The following is an 11,124-nucleotide window of genomic DNA, read 5'->3' as shown; positions in this document are numbered from 1 at the left end:
AAGTCGAAAATTAAGACGATGCTTCACATTTCCATTCATCCAAACGGGCATCGTCTTAATTTGTCAGTATGTGGCACCAACTTCTATCAAACATCACAAATAAAATACACAAGGGTTTTTAAAATGTTGCAATACAAATTTTTATTATAACATATCATGACAAAAATACTGTCACAAACTAATTCCATTATTATCTGTTGCAACTTCAACCTCCGATCAGACTGACTCATGATTCTAAAGTTCCCGTCTCCTTTAAAATCACTCAGCCTCTGGTTTATACACACAAGTTAAACAAAGAATTCCTGCTCTCATCTCTTCAATATTAAATATCAGATAATCTGTAACTGATTCCTCACCAGCTCTCCTCTCCTGTTCACAAAAGCAGCAGAGGACACAACGAAATTCAATCACTTTTTATTTCAGATCCTCCTGTATTTCTCTCCGAGTCGCTCCTCTCGCCTCCGGTCAGCGGGCGGAGCTTTGTAGTTCTTTAAGGCGGGCGGGCGGCGGTCACATGTTGTTGAATCCCATCATGCCTTTCATGTTGCCGGCTGCTCCCTGCTGGAACTGTCGCATCATAGACTGGAGACCAGCCATGCCGCCTGGAGACACACACACACACACACACACACACACACACACACACACACACACACACACACACACACACACACACACACACACACACACACACACACACACACACACACACACACAGGTTGTAATCAGGCTGGTAAATGACCATCAGCCAGCAGATAATCACTGCTGAATGTCCATCAGTGTCTGGTAGGTTAGTCTGTCTCCTAAACATCTAGTTGGCAGATAAAACAGTGAAAGTGGCTGGTGGACAGACAGGCAGACAGGCAGGCAGGCAGACAGACACAGACAGAAAGACAGACACAGACAGAGACAGACAGACAGACAGACAGACAGACACAGACAGAAAGACAGAGACAGACAGACAGACAGGCAGACAGACAGACACAGACAGAAAGACAGACACAGACAGAGACAGACAGACAGACAGACAGACAGACAGACAGACAGACGTCTCACCCATGTGGTGCAGGACTCGAGGATCCATCATCTTGGCCATCTGCTGGTTCAGTTTGGCCATCTGAGAAGGATTCACGTTCTTCGACATGTCGCCTCCTGGAAACACACACACACACACACAGGCTGATATATACAGACTGTCTGTATATAGACTGTATGTATATGTGTATAGTGCGTCTACATGTATAGGTATATACTGTATGTATACTCAGTGTGTACAGTGTGTCTATGTGTACAGTGTGTATATTCAGTGTACAGTGTGTATAATCTGTACAGTGTGTATACTCCGTGTGTACAGTGTGTATACTCCGTGTGTACAGTGTGTATACTCCGTGTGTACAGTGTGTATACTCTGTGTACAGTGTGTACACTCAGTGTGTACAGTGTTTACAGCGTGTAAAGTGTGTATACTGTGTGTACAGTGTGTATACTGTGTGTACAGTGTGTACTCTGGTACCTTTAAACAGGCCCTTGATGCCTCCCATCTTCTTGACCATCTGGGCGAACTTGGTGTACTGTGTCAGGAGCTCCTGGACGTCCCGGGTCGCGACCCCTGACCCCCGCGCCACCCTCTGGATCCTGTTGGGCTGCTTACTGAACAGCTTCGCTCCGTCTTTGTTGTCCAGTTCTGTTAAGAGACAGACCTCAGCCAGTCAAACCAGTCCAACCAGCAACATGCTTCAACTCTGGAACAAAACCCAGCCAGTCCCTCAGAACCACAGTGTGGACGTGGAGCCGACTACGGCTCCCTGGAGGGGACAGTTCAGTAGAAGGTCATCATGAACTAAAACGTCAACATTCCTTCTGAGAATATCACTTTAAAATATATATATATGTGTGTGTGTGCGTGTGTATGTGTGTATGTGTGTGTGTGTGTGTGTGTGTGTTACCCTGGTCGTTCATGCTGTCCATGATGGTCATGAGTTTCTTCAGTCGGGCCATGGACTCCTGCTCGTTCCCTTTACTCATGAAGTCCGTCCCGAAGCCGGGGATCATGCCCTGAACACAGCAGGCACATCAACAAAAACACAGCAACTCGTCCCGTTTACTGTTCTACGTTTACATCTATTGTCTTTTTTATCTGTGACTGTCTGCTGTAACACTGCTGCATCTCATTATCCTGCTGATAACATCCAAACTAACTGATTATAAATGTGTGTGTATGGAGACTGACTGATTGATTATAAAGGTGTGTGTATGGAGACTGATTGATTGAGTCCAGTCTGCAGTGTTTACCATGATCTGTCCGAACGGTCCCATCTTCATGATGTTCTGGAACTGTTCATACATGTCTCTGAGGGTGAACTGGCCTGGGGTCAGAGGTCACAGATCACAGGTCAGGGGTCAGCTCAGCACCAGCAAGGTACTGAATACACATAATGCACTACACCTCCCTGGGTGATGCAGTATAAAGTACTACACCTCCCTGGGTGACGCCGTATAAAGTACTACACCTCCCTGGGCGATGCAGTATAAAGTACTACTCCTCCCTGGGCGATGCAGTATAAAGTACTACTCCTCCCTGGGCGATGCAGTATAAAGTACTACTCCTCCCTAGTTTCTCACCGTGTTTCAGTTTGTCGATCAGTTCTTCGTTGTCGTCCAGTTTGAGCTCGTTGACTTTGTCTATCAAACCTTCGATGTCTCCCATTCCTGAAAGGAAACAAGAAACTTTTACTGCACTGAAGGTTTACACATAAACACTGAGGACATGCAGCTGTAAAACACATGACCCTGCATGTAAAACACATGACCCTGCATGTAAAACACATGACCCTGCATGTAAAACACATGACCCTGCATGTAAAACCAGCTGTAAAACACATGACCATGCATGTAAAACACATGACCCTGCATGTAAAACCAGCTGTAAAACACATGACCCTGCATGTAAAACCAGCTGTAAAACACATGACCCTGCATGTAAAACCAGCTGTAAAACACATGACCCTGCATGTAAAACCAGCTGTAAAACACATGACCATGCATGTAAAACACATGACCCTGCATGTAAAACCAGCTGTAAAACACATGACCATGCATGTAAAACACATGACCCTGCATGTAAAACCAGCTGTAAAACACATGACCCTGCATGTAAAACACATGACCCTGCATGTAAAACCAGCTGTAAAACACATGACCATGCATGTAAAACCAGCTGTAAAACACATGACCATGCATGTAAAACACATGACCCTGCATGTAAAACCAGCTGTAAAACACATGACCCTGCATGTAAAAACCAGCTGTAAAACACATGACCCTGCATGTAAAAACCAGCTGTAAAACACATGACCCTACATGTAAAAACCAGCTGTAAAACACATGACCCTACATGTAAAAAACCAGCTGTAAAACACATGACCCTACATGTAAAAAACCAGCTGTAAAACACATGACCCTGCATGTAAAAACCAGCTGTAAAACACATGACCCTACATGTAAAAACCAGCTGTAAAACACATGACCCTACATGTAAAAACCAGCTGTAAAACACATGACCCTACATGTAAAAAACCAGCTGTAAAACACATGACCCTGCATGTAAAACCAGCTGTAAAACACATGACCCTGCATGTAAAACCAGCTGTAAAACACATGACCCTACATGTAAAACACATGACCCTGCATATAAAACCAGCTGTAAAACACATGACCCTGCATGTAAAACCAGCTGTAAAACACATGACCCTGCATGTAAAACCAGCTGTAAAACACATGACCCTACATGTAAAACACATGACCCTGCATATAAAACCAGCTGTAAAACACATGACCCTGCATGTAAAACCAGCTGTAAAACACATTACTCAGAGTGTAAAAACAAACTGATTACCCAGCAGTTTGCTGATGAAAGGTTGTGTCTTAAACGGCTCGAAGTCGTCGATGTGTTCTCCTGTTCCAATGAAGATGATGGGACTCTTAGTGGCAGCAACACTGGAGAGGAGATAGGAGGAGAGGAGAGGAAAGGAGGAGAGGAGAGGAAAGGAGGAGAGGAAAGGAGGAGAGGAGAGTCAACATTAGTTACTAATCAGTGATACTAGTCAGTGAAATGAGCTGCTGTTGTGATTGGTTTCTGCCTCAATTTACAGACGGATCAGATGAACAAACCCCAACACTTGGTGCATGTGAGTGAGTTTTACTGTCATTTGGTTTCTGTTGATGTATTCAGCCATGTCTTCACTTATCTACATTTGTTTTTTTGTTTTGAAATCTCCCTGCACAGATCGAACTGTGTTGAATCACTTCCTTCCTGGTTTTATCACTTTACAGAAAGACAACATCCACTTCTCTGTTTTGCATTTAATTTTATTTCCTTTTTTTTTTAAACCTGCTTTCAATTATCTTTTATCATTTGCAACATCGAGATTCGTTTGAATGAAAAGTGTATTATTATTATTGTTATTATTGTATTATTATGTACATCACTACACCAAATTAAGAGGTGCGGTGACGTCATGTGGGAGCAGAGGATCATGGTCTTACGCGCTGAGAGCTCCGCCTCCTTTGGCGTGTCCGTCCAGCTTGGTGACGATGACTGAAGCCACGTCCACCTTGTCCTTGAAGGCCTTGGCCTGAGCCTCGCAGGCCTGGCCGATGGAGGCGTCCATCACGTACACGATGTTGTCCGGTTGCTGGGAAACACAAGAGAACATTCTGGAAGGACTGGTGCAGAGCAGACAGACAGTTTGATGACAGCTGATCGCTGGCTGCTTCCTGGTTACAAACTACTGGAATTAATTCATTAAATCAGAATGTTAAAGCTGCTTATCCTGCAACCAGGTCAACATGAGCAGGTTTCCTTCACATCCAGGCAGAGGGAGGCGGGCTGTGACTACAGACAGGAAGTAAAGGCCTGATCTACAGCAGAGGGACCAATCAGCTTCATCTACAGCTTCCATTCTCCTTGGATTTTAGGAGCAGCAGTATAACACTGACTGGATGGTAGTAACTAGGGCTGGGACGATGAGCAATTTAGAAAAATCCATGTATTGGGACAAAATTATCTATTCCTATTATTATTTTTACAGTATAGTCAACAACAGTTCAATTTCAGTAGTCTACTTTGACAGTTTTCATTTTCACCAGACGGGGGGAGTCACAGCGACTACACACATGAAATCTCTCAACTTAACAAATAAAGAAACCTCCTTAAAAGTCCCTTAAAAACGACCTGAATACGGTAGTTTCTTTTGACAATGGCTGCAAATGACATTTCTAAAGTCTAATTTGTCTAAATGCTGCCACGCATCAGACGTCTCAGTGCTTTTCCTGCAGCAGCAGCAGCCTGACTGACTGCTGAGACAGACTCAGTCCCTGTGGCTCACTAGGCAGCAAATCACAGCAGAGTACATCAGTGGTTACTAGGGACAACCAGTAACCACTGCACACTGGTTGGTTGGATAACCAACCGGCGTGCAGAATATATATTTATCCATACAAAAAAAGGAAAAAAGATATGTTTTACTTATTAATTTTCCATCTGTTATCAATAAATCGATGTGGTCCCAGCCCTAGTACAAACAGCAGTAGTAGTAATATGAATGCAGTAACACTGACCACGGCGTTGGAGACCTGCAGCATCTCCTCGAACAGAGAGTCTTCCTGTTTGTGTCGCCCGCTGGTGTCGACGATGATGATCTCAAAGTTCTCCGCCTTAAACTTCTCCACTCCTTCTGCTGCGATCACCACCGGGTCCATCTCTGTGTAACTGCAGGGGGGGGGGGGAGTGTGTGAGTGAGAGAGAAGAAGAAAGAGAGAGAGAGAGAGAGAGAGAGAGAGAGAGAGAGAGAGAGAGAGAGAGAGAGAGAGAGAGAACCACTCACCTCCCATAGAAGGGGATTCTGGCTTTTGTAGCGTTCTGTTTCAGCTGATCGAAGGCACCTTGGGAAAAGGAAGAAAGAAAGATTTTTAAACTGTGACATTTTAAAAAATTGACATTTCAGAAAAGATGCAGCAGAAGAAGAAGAAGAAAGTTTACCGGCTCTGAACGTGTCGGCGCAGATCAGACAGGTTTTCCAGCCTTTTCTTTGGTAGTAATACGCCAGCTGAGAGGAAGCAGAGCGGAGGGATCAGAGACCAGCAGTGTGATGCGGGTCAGACCAGCAGGGGGCGCTGCAGTCTGCACTCACTACAGCTACTGATCACTTGTTATTGATCCCAGGAACTAAAGGCTCTCTGTCGTTTTCATATCAAGGACCTGATCCACATCAAACCACGGACCCATTTAAACTGCCATCTGAGAAGGTTTTAGTTGTTAGATATGACTCGGTACCAGAGGTGTGGACTCGAGTCACATGACTTGGACTCGTTTATCTGCCTCACCTTGGAGCAGGTTGTGGTCTTGCCGCTGCCCTGCAGACCAACAAACATGATGACGTTGTTCTTCCCCTTGGTGGGAGTCCAGGCCTTCACACCGGGGTCCACCAGCTGCACACACACACACACACACACACACAGCAGACACACACACACACACACACACACACACACATTTATGAGCTTAGAGATCTGATCTAAGGATCCAAACAGAAACATTTGAACCAGCAGCAGAAACATTTCCCAGTTCTCCCACTGCTGAACCAGTGGAGCTGTGTGTGTGTGTGTGTGTGTGTGTGTGTGTGTGTGGGTGGGGGTGGATGGTGGGGGGGAGAGCAGTGAAGAGGACCCACACACCTTCACCAGCTCCTTGAACACCGCATGCTGGATCATCCTCCTCTTATTCAGACCGGACGCCATCTCCTCCAGGTCTATGGCAGACCTGCAGGGACAAAAAACAACCAGGAAACTCATTCAGTCATCACTGAGAACAAACTGCAACAGCAGCAGAGTCCAGAAGCTTCATGTTAAACCAGTCAGATACTGCAGAGCTACAGGTGACAACCAGCTACTGTCAGACCACAACGACTAGAAGACTAGACCAAGATGGTCCCAAGATGTGTGTGTGTGTGTGTGTGTGTGTTCCACTCACTTGACGTTCTCCCTCAGCTGTTTGACCAGCTTGATGTTGACGTCGGCCTCCAGCAGGGCGGCGCACACTTCCTTCAGCATGGCGTTCAGAACCTGCAGGGGGCGGAGCCTGAGTTACATCATCAGAGAGGGAAACGGCTCTCTGAAAACAACTTCCTGTCCCCCACAGTCCCCATCAAGTCAACCGTCTGTCCTGTTCCTTCCTAGTAAGCAGTGTGTCCCGCCCCAACACACACATCACATCAAGGAAGTCAACATGACAGTTCATGGTTCTATAAAGACCCAGGAAAGGGGGGGAATAATTGCAACGGTTATCAAAATTTGATTGGATGAAATGTTTGTCTCCGCCCCCTCCTGCAGGATGAGTCATCAACAGAAATGTGCTGTTTACCGGAAAGAGACACTCTGCTCATTTTGATATAATATTCATCGAAATCAACATTTGTCATTTGTTTGTCCTGTATTGGTGAACAGGTGAACACTAAGTCCAGGTAAAAAAAAGTTATTTTGTCATTTAATGGGTCTTTAAATCTTTAAATGCATAAATAATGTGGAGGACGTCCAGCAGCGACGTCTCCGGGCCCGTCCGTCTCTTCCTGGGTGTTCTGCTCCTGAACGTCGTCGTGTTTTTGCGTTACCTCCTCATTGATGATGGTGGCGTTGCTGAGCGACCTCAGCGCCGAGGTGATCTTCCTTCCGAGGTCGGCTAACACCATCTTGACGGTCTGAAGGAAACCTGACAGAGACACGACTCGGTTTAAACCGCTGCTGCTGTAGATCTGTGGCACATAGATCTGCACTGCAGGCCTCCTTCAGTCTGTACACTCTCCTGGTTTCACAGATCCAGATCGAGGCCGGATACTGTGGCTGCTGAACGAGCCATAACCTGCACTACAGTATCATGTTCTTATGTTCTCAATTCTTTTCTTTGTGAATTATATGTTCCTGTTGTTTTTATACTGAGGAGCCAACATATCAGCACTTCACTGCACTGTCCACTAGAGCTGAACGATTCATCGGAAAAAAAAAAATCGAAATCACAATATAAACTTCTGCAATTTCCAAATCTCAGAGTCTGCAGTTAGTTTCTTCAGAGAGAGCTTGGTCCAAACTGGATTTGTGAACAAGGAGTTTTAGAATCAAAAACTTCATCAGACTCAAACTCAGTAAATCTGCTCACTCACATCTAGTTTTTTAACTAAATCACTTTTCTTTAAACTATTATAAAGTTCTAAAAAATGTATGACGAGAAAAACCTGTGATATGAATTGCAGTTTAAATCGCAATATTTTTAGTATTTTTTTTCAGTATCTTTCATCTCTACTGTTCTTCAGTGTGTGTTGTGTATGTGACAAACAGCTGGACTTGAACTACTTTAACATGATGAACTCACGGTGTCAGTGAACCGGCTCTGTGTGTGTGTGTGTGTGTGTGTGTGGAGGGGAAAACCCCTGCTGACGGCTGTCTCTGCTTCACCAGCTCAGCTCACAGGTGAAGATGGCAGCTCACTTCCTGTAGAGACGGAAAATAAAACAGATTCATCCAGCAGCACGAGGCAGCAGAGGGTCTGAGGGTCTGACAGCCAGCAGGTTCACAGCAGACAGCGGTCTAAATAACAGATTATAAAACGGATAGTTCCGGTCCTTGATTATGATTGGCTGAGCTGCGTTCGAAGCCGTTTTAAAATACTCTATAAACACACACCTGTGACCGCATCACATCAGTATTACTGCGCCAAACAAATTGTCTGTGTCTGCGTCTGTGTGTTGCTTGGCAACCGTTCTGCTAAATGTCGCTGAAGAACTACATTGCTTGGCGGAAGAATGATTATTTGTTATCAATAATTTATTGCATTTTTTGTTGCTGTGTGTTTATTTTATGAAACCTTGCCAGGTATATGTAGTAACCGTTTTATAAAAGCAATAAGCCCCGCGAGGCCGTGGTTTACAGTGATTTTAGAACAGGGGCGTTGTTAAACTCCCTTATTGCTTTATTAAACCCCAAGACAGTGATTCTCAACCTTTTCCATATCAAGGACCTAATTTAGTCCACATTAGAGCCACAGACCCCCATTTGATAAGATTTTGTCTCTCAGACCCAAATCTGACAACATTTGTATTGTCAGATATGATTTTGTCCAGAACTCCATGACTGTCTGTGTTGCAGGTAGAGAGATAACAGAGAAACTACGATCAGAACAGTCATTCTTGTACATTCTCTAACTGTGTTAACTTGTTGTAAATTAAATAATGCTGAAGTTTAACAATTCATCAGTTTGCTGGGGACCCCCTGGAACCCCCTCAAGGATCCCTGGTGGTCCCCGGACCCCATGTTGAGAACCACTGCCCTAAGAGATTCAAAAATGAATTTGTCTACACAGCAGTGAATGTTCTTAACTTGCATATGGAGGCATTGTTACATTTCTTTATTGTCTTTGACACTGTCTTGTCTTTTATGGTCTGTTATGGCTTTTTATCGTTGTCTTTTATCCTGTTTATGTATTTCTGTGGAGGCTGTTGTGAGATGTTTGCTCTGTTCGCCAAACAAATTTCCCCTCGGGGACAATAACGTTTTGATTGATTGATTGATTGATTGAACTAATCAGCAGGTCATCCGCCTGTCCTGCTGCAGCTAAACTGTTAGCTCAAAATTTAACATCGTAGTCAAAATTCCTCTGGTGTTTCTATAGCTACCAACCGCTCTGCTAACTGCCGTTTACTGGTGTCTTACTGGTGTTTACTGCCGTTTACTGGTGTCTTACTGGTATTTACTGGTGTTTACTGGTGTCTACCTGGAGCAGAAAACACTCCCAGTAAACCCAGTACTGGCAGCAACATGTCAGCTGTTTACATCATTTCTTGGTAGCTTAGCTAGCTAGTTTCACGCCTCGCTAACGTTAGCTTAACTTAGCTTCATGTCACCACCAGCCACCATTTAGAGGCTAGCTAACGTTAGCCTAGCTGCTAACTAGCCTAGCGGTTAATTTTCGTCAAACTCGAGTCAGGCCGAAAGAGTCAGTTCGTCCACACGGAGACAAATACAGTTTCTGACAGCAGAGTTTCACAGATGTAACGTCACCGCTTGGTACTACAGAGAATTAACTGTATATTCGTTAATCTTACCGATACAGTGATGATTTGATTTCACAAACAGCTGGCTGGACCTGAAAAACTCACAGATGAACGTCATCAAATCCTCAGCGACCCGGAAACACAACATATCTGCTTCCGGGGGCTTGTTTACTTCCTCGTCAGGATTCTCTAAAGGTCGCCCGATGTTTGACAAACAAGTCAGTGATTCTTCATCTCAATATTCATTTATAACTCATGTGTGAATTCACATAAGATTTAGAAATTAAAATCACTCTGACTGAAAACTTAAAATACGCTGTTTGTTCGTGTTAATCCGCAGATGAATGACAGTTTCAGGCTCCACCTTAAACTCCACACACGTCTCTCCTGTGGTCAGTGAAGAAGTGAGAAGCTCCTCCAGACAGACTTCTGAGGAAAACTGATCTGCACAATGAATTTTTCAGAAGCTAAAAGTGAGATTGAGCTGCTGCTGTCCAGAGTGAATCCTGCTGAGCTCCCCAGGCTGCTGGACTGGATGAGGAACTCAGGTAGAGTCTGATTTAAGTCAGGTTTATCTCTACAGTCTAACAGAGTCAGGTTTATCTCTACAGTCTAACAGTTACAGTTAGGTTTATCTCTATAGTCTAACAGTTACAGTCAGGTTTATCTCTATAGTCTAACAGTTACAGTCAGGTTTATCTCTACAGTCTAACAGAGTCAGGTTTATCTCTACAGTCTAACAGTTACAGTCAGGTTTATCTCTATAGTCTAACAGTTAGAGTCAGGTTTATCTCTACAGTCTAACAGTTAGAGTCAGGTTTATCTCTATAGTCTAACAGAGTCAGGTTTATCTCTACAGTCTAACAGAGTCAGGTTTATCTCTATAGTCTAACAGAGTCAGGTTTATCTCTACAGTCTAACAGTTAGAGTCAGGTTTATCTCTATAGTCTAACAGAGTCAGGTTTATCTCTGCAGTCTAACAGTTAGAGTCAGGTTTATCTCTATAGTCTAACAGAGTCAGGTT

General features: G+C 44.2%; 2 protein-coding genes across 3 annotated transcripts in view; one reads left to right on the top strand and one right to left on the bottom strand.

The window, feature by feature from the left end:
• Window positions 1-115: 115 nt before the first annotated feature.
• Window positions 116-10,264, bottom strand: srp54 (signal recognition particle 54). 2 transcript variants are annotated; one of them, XM_071903200.2, is made up of 17 exons: window positions 10,152-10,264; window positions 8,423-8,541; window positions 7,668-7,765; window positions 7,031-7,122; window positions 6,736-6,820; window positions 6,385-6,489; window positions 6,041-6,107; window positions 5,886-5,943; window positions 5,620-5,770; window positions 4,546-4,694; window positions 3,896-3,996; window positions 2,623-2,709; window positions 2,293-2,366; window positions 1,947-2,055; window positions 1,514-1,684; window positions 1,057-1,152; window positions 116-602 (listed from the first exon to the last, which is right to left on the bottom strand). In XM_071903200.2, exons 3-17 carry the CDS (start codon window positions 7,743-7,745, stop codon window positions 511-513), a joined length of 1,515 nt encoding a protein of 504 aa, XP_071759301.1. In that variant the 5' UTR covers window positions 7,746-7,765; window positions 8,423-8,541; window positions 10,152-10,264; the 3' UTR covers window positions 116-510. The 2 variants fall into 2 exon arrangements, with proteins under 2 accessions (XP_071759301.1, XP_071759300.1); XM_071903199.2 differs by lacking the exon at window positions 8,423-8,541 and having other exon boundaries at window positions 10,152-10,210.
• A 218-nt stretch (window positions 10,265-10,482) lies between these two features.
• LOC139914795 (uncharacterized) overlaps window positions 10,483-11,124 on the top strand; it is a 14,134-nt gene continuing 13,492 nt past the window's right edge. The window contains exon 1 of the mRNA XM_071903202.2: window positions 10,483-10,648. Coding sequence (XP_071759303.1) covers window positions 10,552-10,648 — 97 coding nt within the window. The 5' untranslated portion in view covers window positions 10,483-10,551. The remainder of the gene's footprint in view (window positions 10,649-11,124) is intronic.

The sequence above is a fragment of the Centroberyx gerrardi genome, chromosome 17 (genome assembly GCF_048128805.1).
Source record: "Centroberyx gerrardi isolate f3 chromosome 17, fCenGer3.hap1.cur.20231027, whole genome shotgun sequence".
NCBI lineage: Eukaryota > Metazoa > Chordata > Actinopteri > Beryciformes > Berycidae > Centroberyx > Centroberyx gerrardi.
The sequence above is the reverse complement of the archived record's forward strand: the minus strand, read 5'-3'. Positions and strand labels throughout refer to the sequence as shown.